Raw genomic sequence first — 21,943 nt, forward strand, 5'->3', positions numbered from 1 at the left:
CAAAGGAGTCCAGAAAAACAAACAGTCTGTAATCAATATAAGTCAGCCATTTCAGATCCATTGAGAGCCAATTCTGAATTGAAAAAAAAAGGTGGGTGTTTTGGGGAAGAAAGAGAAGTTTATGGGGAAAATGGTTGGAAACCCAAAAAACACTCCCCTCAAGTCGCCGGCATGAAACTGCCGGTCGGAAATGACCGGCGACGTGTTTTTCTCTCCTCTCTATCTGACTCTCTCTCATCTATCTGCCTCTGTCATCTATCTGCCTCTCTCTCTCTCTCTATCTCTCTTCTTTCCCTCTCCCCTCTTTTCTTCTCTTTCTTTGTTACGATTCCGGCGAAGGGAAACCCTTCACCGGACTCTTTTGTCTTGATCTAGAAGAACCAGACCCAAACTAGTATTTAGCGAAGGGAGATCCCCTTAGCCAGAATTTTCATGAGATAATGAGAGAGAGAGGATAAGAGGAGAGAGAGAAGAAAGAAGAGAGAAGAAAAGAGAGAGAAGAAAGGAGAGAAGAAAAGAGAGAAAATAAAGGAGAGAGAAGAAAAGAGAGAGAAGAAAGAAGAGAACTCTGGTGATAGTGATCGCCCGCATTAATGGTGGAAGTCACCGAAATACGATGGAGGTGAGTTCTATTTGCGGTGAGAGGAAAAGAAAGAATAAAAAAAAATTTGGTTCCACTTAAAATTTATTACCTCGGAAACTTTTCTTATCTCCCCAAAACACTGCCCAAAAACAAAGACCACCTTCAACAAAAGCAATCAGGAAAGAACTATGAAGAAAACAAGGGCAAGGAAATTGCATTAATGCTTACGAAGTATATTTAGTTATTCTAAAATAAGCCTTTATAAGTGATCTCAGGTGGAGGAAATAAGTTCAGATTACGCACCAAAAATTCTGCACAAACTAGGCCATAGATAACTTTTCTCGGATAATATGGAATAGGAATGAACTCATTCTCAAATGTTCCGAAAATCTTTCAACTCTTAGTGTCCAACAAATAAATAAAAGAAGTATGCCGTCTGCAGGAGCTCACTCAATAAGCCTTTTGGAATGCAAGAAACAACCACCAAATCATTGATCCTACTCAAAGAAACTCGGAAAATCATCCATCTACAATACAAGTATGAAAAAAAGGTAGAAGTATATTAATAACTCTCAAAGAAGACAATAGCATTTTCCTGCTGCAAATCAAATGGAAATGGAAGTGAAAGTAAGGTAACAATTGAAACAATGAAAAGAAGAAACTATCTCGCCCCTAAACTAACAAAAAGACCAGATATTTTTGCTCGAATAGACAGGGCATTCATCGTAATTCACAAATAATCATATTACGCTGGTTAAATACCATAAATAATCACTATTTTAATCAATACAAAAGCAATGGCAAACGAGTACAGACTATTGTGTTCAATTGCAATAAAACATTAGTAATACAAAATTTCCATCTAATGTATATTAATCGTATCTGTCGCTTTAATACCAAAAACAAAAACAACTGGAAACATAGAAGTGAAATTCGAAATGCTGATAACTAAGAAAACTATCTTTATCGGTGTCTGGATCTGGCGGAAAACAAACTTAGCTGCATCTAACTTATCCAATACTTCTAAATTATCAGCCGATCACTCACTTAGACTGTGGGAGTTGTGTAGATAGACTCCGCTTGATTCCACGGAATATTCATCACACATCATCGTTGCAAGCTGATTGAATATAGAAGATCAGTACTACACTAATTTAATAACCACTAATAAGTACTAATTTAATAACCACTAATACAATGTAATATGATAAGAATACCTAATATGAGTTTAACTTAAATATTCAGAAAGACTCATTCTGTCCATCACATTCACTAATTATCTCAACGAAACCTCGTAGCGGAAGGAACTAACAAACATTTACACGAACATTAAAGATCTATAAGCTGCAATAGTCGAGAATTATTTCAAAATGACTAACGAAAACCTCATTTGATTATTCTATTTCACATCATCGAAATTTAAAGATCGTTAAGTCTCTTTAAAATTGTTACTGGAAGAGTACTTATCGTCCATCTATTCAAAATAAAAAGGTACGAGTTTCTCAGCTAATCCGTTGAAAAGATTATGTCTACTACGTTAAAAGATAAAGAAAACTAAATCCAAGCAGTTCCACCTTCTTTTGCTCTTCATCTAGTCTTGTCTTGGCCTACAAGAGGAAACAGAGTAGGGACTCTTCTATCAAAACCCCAAAAAGAGAAGCGAAAAAAATAAAAGAAAGAAAGAGGACAACAAAATCAGAGATTGACCTACACCGAGAAAACTAATAATATGTAAACTGATTATAACATGTGGTGGCTATTCATTTCCGAATAATTTAGATACATAGACAATAGTGTCTAAGAAGTTATTTTTTGTTCTGTCAAATATAGAGCACTTTTATTCATCAAGCCTAAAGGCGGGTTTGAAAAAAGTTCTCTCCTCTCCTATCGAAATGACATTAGCAACTTTTTAAAATTTTCAGAGATCGATAACTCTATTTCTGATATCTGGAAAATGGGTAGAACGGTAGAAGTAGAATATTTGTTTTCTTTGGAATTAGAAGTAGATACATTACTTCACCACGTAACATGAATGCCTCTAACTGGCTCAGAGGAAGTATTAATGCATAAGAAACTACATTCGACCACATAAATTAAAATCTTGAATGAATCTTTTCTCTTTGAGAAACAAATAAACACAGCAAAAATAAAAATCTGCCCTAAAAGAATATTGCATAAATTAAGACTTGCTTGCTCCAATGCTTTTCAGAAATGGCAACGAGGAACGATAGTGGTCACGGGCATACGACTACGAGTCGGTCTAGGTAAACATTACAATGTGCTCGTAAGCATTCTTGGATCAAATAATTCACAAACCCGCAAACATTTCCGACAAAGTTCTTCCTAGATTTGAAACTTGGAAATAAAAGAAAGAATTCGAGCCTTCGAGGAACTTTTGTTTAGACTTAATCCAATTAGCTAAAATAAGCTAACCCTAGCCTAGGGGGATCTTAACTAAGAACATGATAATGAAACTTACTACTAGTTCACCAGACACTTTAAATTGAATTCAAGAAACAAAATTGAAATTATCAAAAGGGTTTACCTTCAGGGAGCCAACCATAACGGTGAGAAACAGATAACATTGAAGTTAACAATGCAGATGAAGTAGCAGAATGAAATGGCAATAACGATTCAACACAGCAACTCATCTCAACAGGAGACCTTCAAACAAAAAAAAAAAAGTACAAAACTTTAACCACAAATTCAAATCAAATCAAATCATCATCACTGATGAATTCAACAAAACCTAGAGAGAGAGAGAGATTAGTGAACCTGAAAATGCGATTAGAGAGAGGTTTCTGGTTGGACATACGAAACGGAGAACGAGCTGCCTTAGTTTCAGAGGCGATTCTTGAAGCTGAGTTACGAAGTGAGTTGGATCGGAGGACGGACCTGGCGAATGAAGCAGCTATAGCCATGGCTTGCTTTTCTCACTCTTCTTCCTCTCTGGTGCTCTTCTTCGCAGAGAAAACGTACGCTTCGTCGTAAAACCCTAGACCCCCCTAATAATACTTGATTTTTTAACTTTATAAACCCACACTTCACGTGGGTATACAAGACCTAACATATGAATGTTCGATAATCTCAGTAGTCATAAACCCGACGGCGTTAAATACAGGGAAAACCACGTGATTGTCAAATTAGTGAAGGGTATTCCAGTCAAATGAGTTTTTTTCAAGTTTTAAGGAACTCGAAAACGAACATGAAGAGAAGAGGAAACCCTTTCTTCTTCTGCTAAAACTCTCTCGCCCTCCTCGTTGGTTCAAAATTGGTGGATAAAGCGTGAAAATGGCTTCCTTATTCAGGGTCCGTTTCTCTCTCTCTCTCTCTCTAACTTTATGTCTCTTTCTCTCTCTACTTTACAACGCTTCACTAATCTAATCAAACCTAGCTTCTGCATTTGAAACATCTAGTTTCTGTTGTTTATATCATACTTGTTTTGTTACTTTGTTTGCTTGAATGACTTCAGATCGCAGTTGTTGAAATGTTATTCGATTATTTATAAATAGTGACTGTGTTTTGTTAGGGTTTTTTTTTCCCTAATCAATTGTTTTCAGTTTGGTTTATTGATAAAATTAGGTTATAAAATTATAAAACTAGAGCCTGTGCAATTAGGTAATTGTTAAATTACAGTTCCATATATTATAGAAAAGGTGAAATGACAATAAGTCATAATAAATAGAAGCTTTAGAAGTTTTGCTGGATTTTAAATAGTGTTTTTAGGTCGGCCATTGCCTGCCACATAATTTGCATTTTACTTGGTTTGCTTAATACTTCATTTTCTGCATTGCTACTAGTTTCTTTGGAATTCCCCTTGTTTCTTTAACAAGTCTATTCAATTTTAGGATCCAAACAAGCTTTCAGCATATCGAGATAGAAGATTTCCTGGTACACAAGAAGATTTTGAACATGCACTTCAAACCTCAACAACCATCTACATTGGGAATATGTCCTTCTACACAACAGAAGAGCAGATTTACGAGTTGTTTTCTCGTGCTGGAGAGATCAAGAAAATAATCATGGGTTTGGATAAGAACGGCAAAACTCCTTGTGGTTTTTGCTTTATCTTGTAATTATTCTGATTTCTATCTAATATTTAATTTCTTCTTGTTCTTTAGTAGATTTTTTCATTAGATATCGGATCAATGACTCCCTTTGTAGTGATGTAGATGCATGTTTTTTGTGAGAATCAGATACTATTCTAGAGATGATGCTGGGGATGCAGTGAAGTATATAAGTGGAACAATTCTTGATGATCGTCCAATTCGTGTGGATTTTGATTGGGGTTTTCAAGAAGGAAGGCAATGGGGCCGAGGTCGAAGTGGTGGTCAGGTGAGCTGATATGGATTAGTAGGCATTTATTTCATGAGTTCTAATACGGTGACTGAAGATTTTATGTTTCTGCGCAGGTACGAGACGAATATCGAACAGACTATGATCCAGATATCCTTTTATACAATGTTTATTTATTCTTATGCCGCTTTAGCCCAGACAAGTGTTGTCAACTTGTCACATACATATGAACCTTTTCTTTTACACTTTTTTTGTCATTCAAAACCTATCTTTAACTTTGTTTGGTGCTTAAACTTGGAAGATGTCGTCTAGAATTAAGATAATGACTCCTGTTAACTGTTTTGTTGGTTCTCGTCTCTCCTTTTCATTTCCAATGCCATTTGTATTTCATGTGTTTATTGTGACTTTGTGAGGTATATGTCAGGGTCAGGGATCTAGCCTAGGTCCACTTCCAGTTTTTTTTCTTTCAAATAACTGTAACTATTATTTTCGCTTGGATTTCATGCTTTTCTTTATCACTTTTCCTTGACCATATTGCACGTCGAGGTGGTTACGGGAAATTGGTTCAGAGAGAGCTAGAAGAACAGAGGCAGCTGGTGGATTATGGTACAGGGTCTTTGGGGTCCTTCCACCCAGTAATGCAACCCCACTGTAAGTTCTAATGGTATTCTGTCTACCTGTTTACGATTCTTTCATTCCTTCTGTAGAAAGAGTAGTCTGATGGTCTGTAGATCTTAGTAAGTCTTTTGACTTGCGGGAGGATATGATATACATTGCTTGATTACAAAAACTATGGATGTTTGAATCTTATAGATCATGCATCTATATTTGCTCATATCAGAGAATATTTCCCAAAATTCTCTACATGTAGCACTTCCATTCCAGATCCTCAGATAGTCCTTTACATGTTGGTACTTCTCCTCATTTGTTTTGAGAAAGAACAAGATTGTATTAGACCCTTGGGAATTAAAACAATGTGGGATATAAAAGGGGCAGATTTGGGACGGGTTTCCCAAACATGTCCCTATGCAAACGGGTTTTCCCATATCCGGGTACTGAAGTACCATACCCGCCCTAACTAAAAATAGCTTGATCATTTCCGCCCTGTTTAATGTGAAAAGAACCTGGTCGGGTCTTGTTGGATTTGCCCTCACCAAAAACTACTAGTGTTTTGTTTTAAAAAAATTCTTTGAAATAAAATTGATACCTTTCATGTAGATTGTAAGTTCGGTTTTTGTGTATTTCTTTTGTAATTGTTATACATGCTGACACCGTAAGGAGTTATATGGCTTGTTGACATTTGTTGAGAAGTTTCTATGTAAGTGTTCACATATTTCAACTTTCTACAGATGGTGGTGGTGGTGGTGGTGGTGGTGGTAGACATGGCGGAGACCATGGGCATGGGGGTTCGCATAGACATGGTGGCAGAGGTAATTTCCTTACTCATACTGAATAAAGCTAAGTAGTTGAGCTCGGAGCTCGGTCCTGGCTTAGTTGGTGCGAGGCCAGAGCCTAGTCGAATGACCGAAGTCCATTAGACTCAGTTCGGGCCACATTCTGAGTTCAAATAACTCCTAATCGTATGAGGAATTTGTTGCTGTTTACTGCTACTTGTGTCGTAAAATTGTTGATTTATGATATTATGTAACATATTATTGTTGGGCATATTATTGGATGTCCCTAATTAAGATTCTTAACTGTTTGAACAGATTATCATCGTAAGAGATACCGAGAGGATGATCGTCGTGGACCTGGGAACGCGAAGAGATTCGCTGATCATGAATCTCGAAGAACTTCCGATCATGAATCTAGACCGGTATTGCATTACTTATCCAGTGTGCTTAAAAAAATTGCTACCAAATTCCCACTCAAAATTTAACCTTCTTTTGATTTCTGCAGGAAAAGAATCCACGTTTCCGTGAGAGCGGTGATTCTGACGAGGAAGATGACGATGACAGGAAAAGGCGACACTAAATGATTTAAACTGGTGTTGTATGTTTAGTTCTAAGATTCCCAAAACTAAATTGTCAGGTAGATTATCTTTTGGAAGTTCCAGAACTGAGTTCATTTGAATGTAAACCCTAAGCTATGATCATTAGTCTTATTAGATGTAAAGTAGATCTTGCAAGAACTTGCACAATATTGAACATGAATCCAAACCTTTTGTTTTTTTAAACCAAAACTAACATGATATTTGGTCTTCAGCTTAATATTCTATTTCGGATATTCTATCTTTTATTTCTTTTGTTATAGATTAATCAATCGCCATTTTATGATAATTTTCTAGTAACATTTGGCTTTAGGACGTGTTAGTATGACTTTTACAACATATATTGATTTTAAACCATTAAGGGAAGTTTTAAAGATGCCTGTAAGTGTTGAAGCCACCTTTACTCACAAAACTCTTACTTACCTAGTATAAAATATATTGTATGAGAACAAACATTAGATTCTTAAGCTCACAAATTTATATTCATTATCCCGAAAACACCAACGAGATCGATAAAAGAAGCACAGAAGAATTGAGTAGTCCACAATCGGTTGTTGGATTGTTGGTCATCCGTTTCGATTATTATTACTCGGCGTGCCTTTGACAAAATGACTTTAACCGCTCCATGGCATCTTTAAGCAAAGATGGATCAACGGCAAAGGTTATTCGGAGCCAATTTTCAGCACCCACTACTCTTCCTGCGAAAAATTCGAGGGAGTATGAATTAAACTCTTTCATCTCTAATAAGAGAAGCTTAAAAACGGCTTTTTGTTTGAATGGAAATGCTTAGAACAATTGATGCAACTTTGAACGGGAAAATGGTAAGAACTGCAACTGCCAACTAATATAATGGAAGGCAATCTTGGCCAAGAGTATGTCATGAGACTTGCTTTTATCTATGTAGGACTATTCTTACACGTCGCTCTCTAGATGTTTCGTTTTGGTAGGTGATATGGAGCATGGTGTCATCATTGGGTTTATTATGTGTCGGCCTAGCTCTACTATAATATTAAATTTGTGGACATCAACTCAAAACTAGTTGGGCACTAGATAGTATATTGTGGGTCATCAGACTTCTTTTTTCATATCCCAAAGATGAACCATCTTTAAGATGGAAAAGTGAATTATAACCACTAAAAGATGAAGACCCAGTTTCTTGTGGTACTAGGTTAAAAGAATAGTTGTTTCATTTTCAGAAGCTTGGGTAGTTAAGATGAACATTTGACCATACCATGAGTCTGTCTAATAACCCTAAAAAGGGTCATGATTATTTGGATTAGAACTCTAACCTGGTAGAACAATCACAGATTCTTCTTTGGCTAACTTGACACAGAAGTCCATGTCATCGTTAATGTCTTCCATAACCGATGTATTCAGCTTCACCTGTAGGAAAAAGATAAAGAAGGTTTGTGAGCTTACAACTCAAAATCAATTGGTTGCGAGTGGACTGACCCTCGATACTTCGATAATTAGTTCCCGTGCATCGGCCTATGTGGGACAATTCTCAACAAGCTTACTGGTCATGTGAGCGAACTTAAGCCTAACCAGAGCAACCGTGAGAATAAAGCGTGAGTCTAGCTAGCTCTAGTGTCATATTGTGTTTTGTGGGCTTCATAGAAAAGTTAATACTTTAGTGAAGTGACCCTTTATTTTTTTAGGGTTAGTACGTTTTTCCATGTGGGACTATATTTAACAGAAAAGCGTTTCTAGAAACTTACACAAACACCATAAGAAAAATTTTCTATTAACTTACCATTACGAACATGGTTCCCTCTGGTTTGCTAGGACAAGTAAGGCAACCGATCTCCTTTAATTCATTGTAACAGATATTTGCAGTTTCGCGCAGCAAGTTTATAATCTTATTGAAGAAATCCTCTTTTGTATTCTCAAGGATACGAGGAATTGCTGCCTGAAACAGTCAAGAATTCTCTTAATACTTTAAACCAAATCAAACAACCTAAGTTTTTTATAATGCTCAATGTTTATACCCTGAAGTGACCTGAACAAGCCAAACTCATAACCTAATTGATTAATGGTGACCTCCATTTCTTTTGGAAACCTCACAAGGATGAAGAAATTTGTTCCGAAAACAAATGTCTCGAGGCAATGTCCCCCATATTACAAAACTAGCTGGAGACTTGAAGAAACTGAATTATACTTGGTGCCCACACTACCTAGCCTGGCAAGCCCTACCACTGTGTCACTGTGTGGGTAATACAACCAACAAATAGAGATACGAACCTGAATCACGCTCGCTGGGTTGGCCGACATATCAAGGCATTGCTTAATGCAATCAACAATCTGAATTTGTTTCAAAAACAGTATAGGTTATAAAGAGAAAACCAAAAAAAAAAAAAAAACAAACATCAGCGAAAGGAGGGTAAAGAACCTCAGTTTTTCGTAGAACAGAATTTGGGTCAGTTATAGCAAGCCAACCAAGTCTCCAGCCCGGAACCAGCCATCTCTTTGATATAGAGCCAATAGTAAGAACAGGAACTATTGATCCAAATACGCCCATTGGCACGAATGGGTTGCTCCCAAATGTAAGATGCCCATAAACTTCATCAGAAATTACAAGAATTCCAAGCCTTTTTGCTGTCTCAGCCACCTAAGTTCAAATATTATAACAAAGTACAATCAGCTCGAACGCTTCCAACCCATTTTTTCTCTCCTAATATATTCATATATCTTTACCTTCTTCTGATGTTGATAACTCAAAACATTCCCACATGGATTTCCGGGGTTTATAATTACAATTGCAACAGTATTTTTGTCAGCAAGAGCTTCAACTGCATCAAGATCAACCTCCCAACCTTTGTCAGGGAGAAGATTGAAATGTCTAACTTCGAGCTTGTTAAAAGATGCAGAGATTTCATAACATGGGTACCATGGTTTTGGAAGCAAAATATTTGCACCAGGGTAAGAAAGGACAGACATTGCAACTTCAATTGCTTGCCTGCACCCGCTTGTGATAAAAACATCGTCCGGTGATAACTTATATGGAAGATCACGAGAGAGATATTCAGCTATAGATCTGTTAAAAGAAAAGTTTTATTAAAAACTAAAGAAGAAGAACAACTAAACTCATTAAGATGAAGATCACGATGTGCACCCCCAACCACACGGGGCTGCTGGTAACCAAGATAACATGTCCACTTGGTGTTGACCCGAGACTCCACGAGGAACTACTAAAGCTAAAAGTGAAATGCTTCTTTCACCTATGGTTTTCATAGTACTCCTGCAAAGATGTTGACGTGGTATTTCTTCGACTACATACTTTTATCAACTATTCTTTTAAAACTCTTATGGCTTTAAGGATCTCCAAGGTTGTAGGTGTTTTTCGCTAGTATACAACTAGCAATAATTGATAAAATTATTCTTTCTGTAAACACAAAGATAGACTTGACTCAATAAATTTTCCTGTAAAACAGAGACAAGCAAAAGTTGCTACTATTTATCCATGTAAACAAGTCTTGGTGTGGCAGAACAAGTAGATGGTCTAACAAGAAAAGCAGAGAAATATATATATAGAGAGAGAGAGAAAGAGAGTAAACCTTCTGGCTGGAAGGATGCCAACAAGAGAAACATAAGAATTGAACTTAGCGGATCGAACTGAATCGACAACTGCTTCTTCAGCTATTTCAGTGGTTCTGAAGCAAGGGAAAACAGAGGGATCTCCTTTACCCAAACAGATAGTTAGTCTCTCATCTGCTTCATTGATTGAATCGAATAGTACATCAAGAATCATTCTGATTGAAACTGCAGGAACCCTTTTGAACTTCTCATTCACTCTAACACTCCATTTTCCTTCTCCCTCCTCATTCCCCATCTCTCTCTCTCTCTCTCTGTGAGTCCCAAACTTTAGGAGATTTTAAGTTCTTCAACTGAAGACTAGCTCCCTTTTGTTATACATTGGTATGGACCACCCTTCTGGGCTGTTAGTGATATGGTCCGCTTTGACACAGCTGGACTTCACGGTTTAAAAGGTCTTACTAGAGAAGAGTGTTTAACCTCTTAAGAGGAGCATCACACTCACACTCACCACTCAGGATTGCTTTACAACTGTTTTTTACTTTATTTTTGTTTTTTAGAAAGATTTCCATACCGACCCACATTAATTGCAATATTCACACCACACCCTTATTTTTGTTAAAACTGTTCATATAGATCATTTTTTGAAGTAGGGGGCTAGAACTTAACAGAGATATTAATTACTCAATTTATCTTCGTTAAACTAAAAAAGCGAAAAATATAGGGGGCAAAAATGGAAATAGAAGAAGAAAAAGAAAAGGTGGTACTGGAAAGTTTTTGTCCAACTTTTCAGCCAATGCATCGAAAACTAAACAAGAGACTACTTCGACATTTATAAAAACTTAGGGGCCACGGAGAAAATCAGTCATACTTAGGAGGTCAATCCAGAAATAACCTTTTTTTTTTTTAGTACAATGATCATTACAAAGGCATTGGTATATCGATACGATGTGATAAATACGGAAACTACTTTTATTTATACCCAAGTTTAATATTCCTGGATTTGCACTTCCATGGAAACGAACCTAAGATCTCCGCATTGCGGAGAAGATGCACTAACCAATAACTAGGCTACCCAGCTGTTGACAAATAGGTATTGTTGGAAAACAATAAAAACTCTCATATTCTATTTTAAGAATAAGATTCTAAAAATGAGTTAAGAGCATCTTCAATGCAAAACTCAAAAAGAACCCAACCTATGTGTCAATGCTCAATTGAGTTTCTCTTCCCTAGATGTCAATGTTGAGATCCTCAATTCAAAAGATTTCAATGCAACACTCTAAAAAGTTAAAAATAACGTAGGTGACAGTTCCTAAATGGTTAGATTTGCTTTTAATATTGAGCGGCCAATTGAGATCTTCAAAAGAAATCTCAAATATTGAGTTTCTTCTTGAGATATCTCAACATTAATTGATGTCACATCATCTGGAGATCCAAATTGAGGGTTGCATTGGAGAGAGTTTGTAACAAAAAAAAAAAAAAAAAACTAAGTATCACATTAAATTTTTCAATATGAGTGTTTCGTTGAAGATGCTCTAACCAAAAAGAAAATTAAGATGCACAAATATAGACGTAGAGTTAGAGAATATAATAAGACAACAACTCCGGCGAATAAAGACTAATCTCTTTTGGAGAATAATAGATATTTTCTTTATTCAACCCTATGAGATTTGAGGCTTCGCAATGGAATCTCTCTAACATGTGTAAAACAAAACTAAGAACAAACAAATCAATAAAGTAATACGTAAATCTGAAAGTGAGACACTCTGGGTGTCATGGACAATTGATTTATTACCACCTATTTTGTTTTCTACCTTTTTTTTTTTTTTGAAAGTGATTTTCTACCCTAATCTTCCAACTCTATTTCCCCTATTTATTATTACCAAGTAATAGACAATGTTAATGTGTGCAAAAATCCACAAATGAGGACAAAACCCATGTTTATAATGTATTATACACAATAGGAATACTTGTTTTTTCTTGGAAGTTCAAATTTATTAATATATAAAATCTTTCAGACCTATGACATTTTACCATATATCCAAACCTCCCCCCACTACAAAAACATATAGCTCTATTGACGGTTTTATATCGTCACTAATAGAAAATCCGTCGGGAATGTTATTACTGATGACTTAAAAACGTGACTGCAAGTGATGTAGGTAATACTTTTAGCGACGAAAGTTGTGCCGGTTTTAGCAACCTGTCGTTGATATATAGAAGATTAGAGACATTTAAAATAAACCGTCGTTAACATTTAACCATTCCTACGAAATTTCCCATATTTAATTGTTACAAAAAAAGGAATGTAGTGCTATTTATTTCCAACAGTTAGTAATCCGTCTCTAATAAACATCACCAACGGTACTGTACCGTTGTTAATGTTTTTACTTTTTATTCAATAGTACCCCCTATTTTGTGGACTTGGCATGCCTCTCACAAAAAGATTTTAATCGTTCCATGGCATCTTTAAGAGAAGAGGGATCGATGGCAAAGGTTATCCGGAGCCAATTTTCAGCACCCACTACTCTTCCTGCAAAAATAACAAGAAATATGAATCGAACTCTCTGATTAAACAAGATCGAAAATCCACCCGAGTTGAAAATCAATAGTTTAACAATCAAGAGTTATGTGTACAAAGACATATAAATAGCATAAAGATCAAGGATTCAGAGTAGGAATTGGGTAAAAGAAGACTATGACCCGGTTCGCATTGGCAATCGTTGGTTCAAAATATCAAAGATGTAAAAGAAAAATAAGTACCAATACAAGTTAATACATGCCATTTTGCAGAAAGATGTACTTCAAAATTTTGTAAGCAACGCCTACAAAATGGTGGTAGTCTATAATCGTGCTATTGAAGCACAACTTCTATCGATTGATAACCTTCAAACAAGTTAGGAAACCATTTTGGAAATTTCAAACTCTTCACAACTCATAGAACGATTTAGTACTAATGCTTGCCACAAGCTAATTATTAAATCTAGAAAATGAATAGATCGGAATCCAAGAATTCAAAGAAACATAAGGCTTTAAACCTATGTAACATGGATCTTAGTTTGTTACTAATCCAGTCACTCCTGTCAAAGTAACTCAGATACTCGTGGCTGATACTTGCAGTCATTCTGGTGAGTAACTTGAGATTTTCTATGTACAACTTATGTGAACAAATATGGGTGGGTAAGGCATCTAAGTCCTGTTGCTGAAGCATCATATTAATTAACCTTGTACTAAAGGACCTAAATACGGAAAAGATATACGTGAGCGTGAACGTGAGCCTGGCATAATAAGGTTTAAAATAATATGGGTGTTGTAGGGTTTTGCTAAAATAGGGTTTCATATTATGGAAGATTTAAACCCTTACCTGGCATAATAAGCACTGATTCCTCTTTTGCCAACTTGACACAAAAGTCCGTGTCATCAAGAATGTCTTCCATAACCGATACATTCAGCTTCACCTGTAATTAAAAAAACATTTTAAAAGAAAAGCTTTTCCAAGAACATATAAGTATTATAAAACGAGAGTTTGCTATTTGGTACCATTATAAACATCGATCCATCTGGTTTCTGTGGACACGTAAAGAAACCCATCTCCTTTATTTCAGTATAGCAGATATCTGCAGTTTGGCATAGCAAGTCTCTAATCCTACTAAAGAAACTATCTTCTGTGTTCTCAAGGATATGAGGAACTGCTGCCTGAACCAACAATAATTCTATTAATACATTGAAATAATGCTGAAGTTTAATGTCTCGACACTAAAAACAGAAAACTGTTTGTATTGTCGTCTCCGACAACGATACAAGGTGGCACTGGCAGTCAATGAAAATAGACCAAAAGGGACTAAAGATAGATATTTATAATTTTTTGTCCTGATCATTGGGTCCTTCAATTTTTTTAATTACAATTCCATATATCGACCGTTGTCACCTTATGGTCCTAATTGAGCAATTGGGCTCCAAACTTGGTTCAGACTCAATCAGGGTCGAAGTGCACCTGAAGGGAGACACTCTAAATTGTATTTGTACATGTATGTTCGTTTTGATTTTTGAATCTCTTACCCTAATAATACAATAGGTGAAGCAAATAAGAATATGTTTTTTTCTGGAATTTAATACTCGAACAACCGATAATCAGAACTAAGCATGTTTATCACAAGGCTTTGCTGGTTCAGTACGCACGCAAGTAACAATGAGGCAAGATCACGTTCTATTTTCATTTTCTAATGGAATCAAGAATGTCAGTAGGGATTCAATCAGTCTAACCAAATAGTGATACCAACCTGAATCACGCTCGAAGGGTTAGAGGACATATCAAGGCATTGCTTAATGCAATCAACAATCTGAGAAGAAAATGAAAAAAGAGTCAGTATTGATTGAATTTAGACAAGTTTGTGAAAGAACATGAATATTATATAGTAGTAACAAAGAAGGTAAAACAACCTCCGTTTTCTTTAGAACACCATTTGGATCAGTTATAGCAAGCCAACCAAGTCGCCAACCGGGCAGTAACCATCTTTTCGATAAAGATCCAAGAGTAAGAACTGGAGCTATTGATCCAAATATGCCCATTGGCACAAATGGTTTGTTCCCGAACGTGAGATGACCATAAACCTCATCAGCAATTACAATAATTCCTAGCCTTCTTGCAGTCTCAGCCACCTTACTTGCAGTAAAATATAACATTAATTAAACCCAGATGAGTCAAATTCAGACCATCAAAAGAAAACAAACACCAAGGTTCATGTTTGAGTAACTCATATATTACTACTGCTTACCTTTTTCAAGTGCTGATAACTCCAGACGTTTCCGCAAGGATTTCCAGGGTTTATGATAGCAATGGCAACAGTATTTTCATCGGCAAGAGCTTCAACGGCACTAAGATCAATTTCCCAACCCTTATCAGGTAGAAGATCAAAATGCCTAACTTCAAGATTGCAAAATGAGGCAGAGCTTTCATAACGTGGGTACCCTGGTCTCGGAACCAATATATTTGCACCTGGGTACGCAAGAACAGACATTGCAACTTCAATTGCTTGTCGGCAACCGCTTGTAATAAAAACATCGTCTGGTGATAATTTGTATGGAAGATCCCGAGAGAGATACTCAGCTACAGATCTGATTAAAAGGGGTTTTGAAATTCATCACAATTATACAAAAAAAACATCTGAAGAGGTTGAAAAGAAGACCTTATACTTTATAAACGGAAACGAAAAACGACATGGAAGAAGATAGCAGTGAGATGTTTTGCTCAATGTTTGAATAACACTTTAATCTTACAACACAAGTGCTAAGTTTGTCGAAACTCGACTATTATAATTTTGTTACCATAGTATTTTTTTTTCTCGCATTCGAGACTATTATTGTACGACTCTTGACGTGTGGAGTTCTTTGTGCTTATAATACATATCATTCCTCTAGGTGAATATGTGGTCGTTGAACCTATTGGCAAAATCTTGTATGTTTGTGGTGTCGATGCTTGGGTTAGGCGAAATGTGTGTTTTTGTTAAGTTCGTGGTCATCTGACTCAAAACCAATTGACAATGAGTGGAGTGCCTAGAAGACATTATATATATTGGTGGTGGCCAGATAGCTCATCTCCGATGTGGGACTATTCTTTCTCAAAGTCTTCGTCAATATTGAATCTTTATTGGATGGTCTTTTAGAGTTTCCTCTAGGAACAAATCTAGTACCCGTTACAACTTGGATTTGGGTGTCTAAAGAAAAGACCATATTGATACACTAAAGTTTGGTAGTTACAAGTGGTATCAAAGTTGAAGACTGCTAGCATCCAAAGACAGGGGATGCAATAGTAAAACAGAGAAGTAGAGAGAGATAGAGTGAACCTTCTGGCAGGAAGGATGCCAACAAGTGAAACATAAGAATTGAATTTAGCAGATTGAACAGAATCAATAAGTGCTACCTCAGCAGCTTGAGTGGTTCTAAAGCATGGGAAAACAGATGGATCTCCTTGACCCAAAGATATAATTTCCCTCTTATCTCCTTCATTAATTGATTGTTTCAGTACTTCAAGAGTCCCTCTTATTGAAATTTCAGGACCCATTTTGTACTTTTCATTCACTCTTATTCTCCATTTCCCCTCTACCTCATTCCCCATCTCTCTCGCTCTCTCTCCTACTAGAGTCTAGAGAGGAATCACAATTTTTAAGAGTTCACCAACAATGAATGGATCTCAAACTTTGTTTTAATGGATGTTAAACGTTACAAGTGACATTACCCACAATTGAACAAATGTAATTAGACACGTGGTGTTATTCATTCTTACCTACCTACTGTTCATTGACCCACTATTTGAGCTTCCACTTCAAATAAAAAATAGTTGCTATTTACATATCACATTATAGATTAAATTTTTTAAGGATCATATTGAAAATGTTATGTAATTAAAAAAAACATTGTTGTCTTCTTCATCTCCAAACACGTCTACCCGTCACAAGCACCATTGAAGCTTACACCACTACTTATGACTTGATGTTCATTTTTATTACATCATTGTATAAAGTTAACGTCGATGATGCTTCAACAGTTGATGATGCTTCAACAACGAAGGAGTTCGATATCGCAAAGTGTCATTGATGCGGATATTTGACATTCATGAATCGAAGTTAAATATAGGTAGCTTGAGAAAAGATTATTATAGTTGTCAACACTCTCCTTAACCAGTTGAATTTCTTATAAATGAAGTAGAATGGGACAATTTCAAAAAAAGTAAATAATAGATTATGACAAAAAGATTAAAAAGTGTTCACACATTCTTTTAAAATTGTGGTGTCCTTTGATATTGAGGTGCTGCTAAACACTCAACTCAATAGACCGTTCTATTAATATTAGGGCTATTTTTCAAAAGATCTACAAGCACTTGTCTTTTCTAAGAAACAATCGTTTGACGGATATACATGTGGAATTCGAACATCAAAATATCAAATAGAAGAGAGCATTTAAAACTTAAGTGCATAGAAAATGTTCTGGTCAATGATCATGGACCCCAGTCAAATTAAAAGCCGTCTGTTTGTAGCACAAAAGTCGGGTGCTTTTAGGTGGTAAGGGTGGCAAGGGAAACGATGGCAAGAGTGGCCTAGTATGGGTCACGTGTGGTGTGGTGTGGTGTGGTGTGGGTGGTCCATGTCTGAGAACTTATCTCGGATAAACATCTTCTCCTCTAGTTTCATAAAGGTGGTCACTTAGCTAGATTTTTCTCGAAGCTGTATTTTGACATGTTTGCCTTTTAGAGAGAGAGAGTGAGAGAGAGAGAGTGGACTTGGGAATAACAAAAGGTTGAGTGAAATCTAGAGAGAGAGAGAGAGAAAAGGTTGGTTAGAAGATAGAGAAATGGGGAGAATATTTCTGGTAGAGCTGGATGGAAGAGTTTACAAATGCAAATTCTGTCTAAGCCACTTAGCCCTTGCCGACGACCTTGTATCCCGGGTTTGTTTCTCTCTCTCTCTCTCTCTCTAGATTCCCTTTTAAAAATGAGTTTGTTTCTCTCTCTCTCTAAAATTAGATACCCATTTAAAGGGTATCTAATTCTTTAGCTGAATTGAATCTCCCCATATCAAGATTCAATGAATTTCCATAATTTGACATTCTTATCCAAATTGCCCAAAACTTTGAAGAAGAAATTATGGATCTTTGTTTAATTTAGGGTCAAAACTTTAGATTATAAATTTGGTGTGTGGTTGATGTTAATGTTTTGTATAGGTTATGGGTGTTCTAAATTGTCTATCTAGGGTTTAACCTAGCAGTTAGGCTCTCTAGGATTTTGTAGATATGGTTTACTAAATTAGGGGTATTTTGAATCTTGATAATTTTAGCAAATATAGTATAATTTTATTCTTTTAGAACTTACAATGCTAAAGTAGCTATATTGCTAAATCAGACCTCATGTTGTTTTAGACCAGAGCTAGGCTACTTTCATACAAGGAATGAAATTTCGCGAAATTTAAAATCACACTTACAACTATTTCGTGCATAGTTTCCATCGACATGAGGGGGATTTTGATCGAGACTTATAAATTTCGGTATTTCCACCGACACGATGGAATTTTCGACCGACGTGATGGAAATCTAGCACAAAATCTAGAGAAACTGAAACTAAACACATATTTCCTTCATCTTCATTTTCTTCTCGATTTCTCTTAGATCTCTATTGATTTTATGTTATGTTTTTAATGTTTTTTAAATCTATTTGATTGATTTATCCCCTGACTTTACTATCTAAATTGATTTTAGCTCATTAACACCACTGGTATAACTGTGTAATTGGCGATACCTTCTCAAATTAGTGGAGTATGTTAACTAGTAACTATTATCAGTAGGAATTTGATCATTTGGAGCTATTGTCAAGAAGTTATTCAATTTACCCCCGGATATAACTGTGTAATTGTTAATACCCCCTCAAACTGATAGAATATGTTAATCCGTTATATACATCATTTTTATGCTAATATGCTTCATTATGTTTTAATATCTTGTTAATCGTATTTCTATCATTTCCATGGATTTGTGAACTTTCCACACCAACCGAAATATTTCCATTTCCAGACTGACCGAAATTTCCATTGAACCCGATTTTTTTTTTTTTTGAGACAAACCATATATTAAACAACAAAGGATTACAACAAGTCACTCAAAGTTTAGCAACATACATAAAAGTTAAGTTGAGGACCAGATCGTAAACTAATTAACCACAGAGGGGTTTCAACCAAGTTTAGTTAACCTAGGGGGTTAACGCGCAGCCAATAAATGGGCTACTTGATTCAAATTTCTGTTGCAATGTGTGATTGTGACGTGGAGCCACGTAGCCCGAACACATAGTGCATCCAGATCCTTCAGTAGACGCCACGGGACTTCTTGATCACCGTCGGATATAAATTGGGTGATAACCTTGAATCTCCTTCAAGTATAAATTCCAGCAAACCCATCTCTTCAGCTATTTGGAACCCCAGTTTGAAGGCGATCATTTCGCTATGTAAGTGGACTATTAAACTGTTCGAGTCTCTGGCCACTACCGCCGCTGCTGCTCGACTCTCTCTGAAAGCACCATCGACATTTATTTTCAGTTTTCCTTCTGCTGGTGCCAACCACTCCTCATCCTGCAAGTTGATCGAAGTTATTTGGTTAGTAATTGAGGGACAGACATACCTTAGTTCTTGCTTTCATAGTCCAAATTACTACTCAATGTTTGGAAATTCCAAAAAACCCCAGACTGAGCCATAGCCTAGGCAGCTCATCTGTCACCACACTATATATATATATGTGCAAAGGTTGGGGTGTACCTAGTGTACATTACAGTCCGCCTTCATATTGTACTGTCTGATGTTGGATATTTTTTCTGTTTCGTTTGATTAAGAGATTAAATTTTAAAATTACAATAGGCAGATATATAATGTTATTTTGTTTCTTGTTTTGGCTGGCCTATAACTTATGGTTGTCCACCACCTCTTGGTGCAGTGGTTGGACACTCACTCCGAAAACCCGAAGGTCACGGGTTTGATTCTCATTGGAGGTAGATATAATGACATGTATGGTAGTTTTTAATGAGCCAAATGATGTATGATTATCTGTTGTACTTACGTAATTCAGTTGTTTAAAAAAAAAACTTATGGTTCTAACTAAATTTTTATGTTTCTCGAACCAGTCATTCAATTGCCGGCGAGGGAAGGCTTACCTTTTCAATACTGCGTAAGTAATTTCCATAAAGTTTATCAAATTGATGCAATTTTTTTTGAACAATCAAATTGATGCAATTTAGAATATATCCTAGATGGTTTTTCATTCTTACGGGTTACTTTGTTTAGCTTTTCTTCCAAATCAGTCAACTTTTAGTTTTTTCATTGAAGGGAAAAAAGAATTGGTGATTATTCAGTTGCTAGTTCGAACAGAAAGCAAAAGTAAAAGAACGGAATATTGTTTCTCTTCGAGTAATATCTAAATTTCGACACTTGACCCATAAATAGTTCGAACGTCGTTTTTCCATAATCGAAATTCGGTTTACTGGCATTCATTGGTCAAACTTTTCAGTTTTAATTTCTCTTTTGAATCATTTTGAATCATCTAACTTTAATAGTGAGAATCTATTTATATGTATTTACTTCCTTCTCGCCTTCTTTGTTGTAGTGTGAATGTCTCGGTTGGGGCGCATGAGGAGAGAATGATGCTATCTGGGATGCATACAGTTGCAGACATATTCTGTTGTTGCTGTGGACAAATTGTCGGATGGAAATATGTAAGCTTTCACACTCTATATACCTTTTCACCTTATCTGAAATTAAGAAATCCATTCTTATATTCCATAAAAAAATAATCCGTAATTTACATTAAACTTCCTCGTCCTTTTTTTCCTCGTTTTAATAACTCAGATATGTAATCTGACAACTTGACTCTTTTCGTTTTATGTTACTGACTTGAATCAGTTTAGATTCAACCTTAAAATGAAGTTTAAATGCCTTATTTGAGCCGATAACTTATTCTCCTTCTCGTTCCATTTTAGGAGTCTGCACATGATAAAAGCCAAAAGTATAAAGAAGGGAAGTTTGTTTTAGAGAGGTACCACCGTTTTCGATCAAAATAGTTTCAACTGATCCTCATGTTCTTGCATTTCTTTTAGCATATCATTGGATTGATTTTACTCTATACATGTTCTTTTGTCACGAATAACAGGGGAAGAATAGTTGACGGGGTCGATGCAGAATTCTATCTCGATACTCGCTCTGGTATAAGTGATGCTGAAGATGCTTAAACTATGATGGTAGTGGTTTTGTTTAATAAGTTAGAACATCTGTCTGTAATATAAATCTTTCTTATTTGTATAACCAAGTAGATCAAAAAGAGAAACTTGTAAATTAGGTCTCTTATGTTTGTCTGTATGTTGTATGAACTGGTTGAGTTTCTGAAACTAGAACTTCTTATAGTAGTTTCTTGTTCTTTTAGAGGTCATAAGGTTATTTGACAGCAGAGAAATAATTCCACCAAACAAATATTACTTCTGCTTAGAAGATTTCCAATATTTTATCTTATGGTTGTCACAGTTAATTTTCACAGAAATTATCATAATATATATGCCAAAGTGTGACTTCTAAAATCCTGGTAGGGCCTTAAGAGGAATTCCTTCCAGAATTTGTTGAGTAATGTTTATAGGAAATTGGTTCGAAAATCTAATTTTAATTTTTTTTTAAGCTTAAAAGTACGTCATATTTTGTACTTTGGGTAGACATTCAAAATTTGTATTTCGTTCCGTTAAAAACTTAATATCTTTTGAAATTTTTTCGCCAAGTTGTCGTAAAATTTTTTGCAAGTTGCTGCAAATTTGTTGTGACAAAGTTGCTGTGAACATTTTGCTAATTGTTGCAAATTAGTTAGGGAACAGGAGACTAAAAAAAATTAAGTGATCAGCGAAACAAAAAATTGTAAAGAGTTTTGACCAAATTTTCCTACATTTAAAATAGATATTAATCAAAACTTAAAATCTTGAACAATATCTTATTTTAGGAAGCAACGGTGTTGTCAATTTTCTGACGTGACAAAAC

At 35.8% G+C, this 21,943-nt stretch overlaps 5 protein-coding genes across 8 annotated transcripts; 2 read left to right on the top strand and 3 right to left on the bottom strand.

Annotated features, from left to right (window-relative positions):
- Positions 1-772: 772 nt before the first annotated feature.
- Positions 773-3,590, bottom strand: LOC147542152 (protein NUCLEAR FUSION DEFECTIVE 6, mitochondrial-like). Of its 4 annotated transcripts, none has more exons than XM_086633506.1 (4): positions 3,359-3,590; positions 3,129-3,247; positions 2,158-2,190; positions 773-1,110 (listed from the first exon to the last, which is right to left on the bottom strand). In XM_086633506.1, exons 1-3 carry the CDS (start codon positions 3,502-3,504, stop codon positions 2,171-2,173), a joined length of 285 nt encoding a protein of 94 aa, XP_086489632.1. In that variant the 5' UTR covers positions 3,505-3,590; the 3' UTR covers positions 773-1,110; positions 2,158-2,170. The 4 variants fall into 4 exon arrangements, with proteins under 4 accessions (XP_086489632.1, XP_086489634.1, XP_086489631.1 ...); XM_086633507.1 differs by lacking the exon at positions 773-1,110 and adding an exon at positions 1,343-1,703 and having other exon boundaries at positions 3,359-3,589; XM_086633508.1 differs by lacking the exon at positions 2,158-2,190 and having other exon boundaries at positions 3,359-3,589.
- Positions 3,591-3,723: 133 nt separating this feature from the next.
- CBP20 (CAP-binding protein 20) lies at positions 3,724-7,061 on the top strand. Its single transcript, XM_086633523.1, has 8 exons — positions 3,724-3,892; positions 4,432-4,655; positions 4,780-4,918; positions 4,996-5,029; positions 5,420-5,530; positions 6,229-6,309; positions 6,589-6,695; positions 6,779-7,061. Exons 1-8 carry the CDS (start codon positions 3,875-3,877, stop codon positions 6,851-6,853), a joined length of 789 nt encoding a protein of 262 aa, XP_086489649.1. The 5' UTR covers positions 3,724-3,874; the 3' UTR covers positions 6,854-7,061.
- A 263-nt stretch (positions 7,062-7,324) lies between these two features.
- LOC147542154 (nicotianamine aminotransferase 1-like) lies at positions 7,325-10,845 on the bottom strand. The gene is made up of 7 exons (XM_086633521.1): positions 10,424-10,845; positions 9,564-9,903; positions 9,259-9,477; positions 9,111-9,170; positions 8,623-8,778; positions 8,159-8,252; positions 7,325-7,567 (listed from the first exon to the last, which is right to left on the bottom strand). The coding sequence occupies exons 1-7, from the start codon at positions 10,696-10,698 to the stop codon at positions 7,455-7,457; spliced, it is 1,257 nt and encodes a 418-aa protein (XP_086489647.1). The 5' UTR covers positions 10,699-10,845; the 3' UTR covers positions 7,325-7,454.
- Positions 10,846-12,633: 1,788 nt separating this feature from the next.
- Positions 12,634-16,705, bottom strand: LOC147542155 (putative aminotransferase TAT2). The gene is made up of 7 exons (XM_086637286.1): positions 16,244-16,705; positions 15,176-15,515; positions 14,841-15,059; positions 14,681-14,740; positions 13,941-14,096; positions 13,765-13,858; positions 12,634-12,933 (listed from the first exon to the last, which is right to left on the bottom strand). The coding sequence occupies exons 1-7, from the start codon at positions 16,513-16,515 to the stop codon at positions 12,812-12,814; spliced, it is 1,263 nt and encodes a 420-aa protein (XP_086493412.1). The 5' UTR covers positions 16,516-16,705; the 3' UTR covers positions 12,634-12,811.
- A 693-nt stretch (positions 16,706-17,398) lies between these two features.
- On the top strand, positions 17,399-21,421 carry LOC147542156 (Yippee family putative zinc-binding protein). The gene is made up of 5 exons (XM_086673365.1): positions 17,399-17,843; positions 20,056-20,099; positions 20,535-20,643; positions 20,908-20,963; positions 21,078-21,421. The coding sequence occupies exons 1-5, from the start codon at positions 17,748-17,750 to the stop codon at positions 21,154-21,156; spliced, it is 384 nt and encodes a 127-aa protein (XP_086529491.1). The 5' UTR covers positions 17,399-17,747; the 3' UTR covers positions 21,157-21,421.
- The last annotated feature ends 522 nt before the right edge of the window (positions 21,422-21,943 follow it).

Source organism: Eschscholzia californica, unplaced genomic scaffold (genome assembly GCF_041429995.1).
Source record: "Eschscholzia californica isolate CP2 unplaced genomic scaffold, dmEscCali1.0.p SCAF_4, whole genome shotgun sequence".
Lineage (NCBI taxonomy): Eukaryota > Viridiplantae > Streptophyta > Magnoliopsida > Ranunculales > Papaveraceae > Eschscholzia > Eschscholzia californica.

Bases quoted from the DNA above. Each gene is read 5' to 3' on its own strand.
- LOC147542152 (XM_086633506.1), bottom strand. From the start codon at position 3,504: ATGGCTATAGCTGCTTCATTCGCCAGGTCCGTCCTCCGATCCAACTCA. The intron at 3,248-3,358 runs GTTCACTAATCT...TTTTGTTTGAAG, and splicing joins CTCTCTAATCGCATTTTCAG to GTCTCCTGTTGAGATGAGTT. The intron at 2,191-3,128 runs GTAAACCCTTTT...TTCCTCTTGTAG, and splicing joins TTATGGTTGGCTCCCTGAAG to GCCAAGACAAGACTAGATGA.
- CBP20 (XM_086633523.1), top strand. The intron at 5,531-6,228 runs GTAAGTTCTAAT...AACTTTCTACAG, and splicing joins CCCAGTAATGCAACCCCACT to ATGGTGGTGGTGGTGGTGGT. The intron at 6,310-6,588 runs GTAATTTCCTTA...CTGTTTGAACAG, and splicing joins GCATAGACATGGTGGCAGAG to ATTATCATCGTAAGAGATAC.
- LOC147542154 (XM_086633521.1), bottom strand. From the start codon at position 10,698: ATGGGGAATGAGGAGGGAGAAGGAAAATGGAGTGTTAGAGTGAATGAG. The intron at 8,779-9,110 runs GTTCGTATCTCT...TGACTGTTTCAG, and splicing joins ACCCAGCGAGCGTGATTCAG to GCAGCAATTCCTCGTATCCT. The intron at 8,253-8,622 runs GTAAGTTAATAG...TTTTTCCTACAG, and splicing joins AGGGAACCATGTTCGTAATG to GTGAAGCTGAATACATCGGT.
- LOC147542155 (XM_086637286.1), bottom strand. From the start codon at position 16,515: ATGGGGAATGAGGTAGAGGGGAAATGGAGAATAAGAGTGAATGAAAAG. The intron at 15,060-15,175 runs GTAAGCAGTAGT...ACTGCAAGTAAG, and splicing joins GTTATCAGCACTTGAAAAAG to GTGGCTGAGACTGCAAGAAG. The intron at 14,741-14,840 runs GTTGTTTTACCT...TTTTCTTCTCAG, and splicing joins GTGTTCTAAAGAAAACGGAG to ATTGTTGATTGCATTAAGCA.
- LOC147542156 (XM_086673365.1), top strand. From the start codon at position 17,748: ATGGGGAGAATATTTCTGGTAGAGCTGGATGGAAGAGTTTACAAATGC. The intron at 20,100-20,534 runs GTAAGTAATTTC...TCTTTGTTGTAG, and splicing joins GCTTACCTTTTCAATACTGC to TGTGAATGTCTCGGTTGGGG. The intron at 20,964-21,077 runs GTACCACCGTTT...CACGAATAACAG, and splicing joins GGGAAGTTTGTTTTAGAGAG to GGGAAGAATAGTTGACGGGG.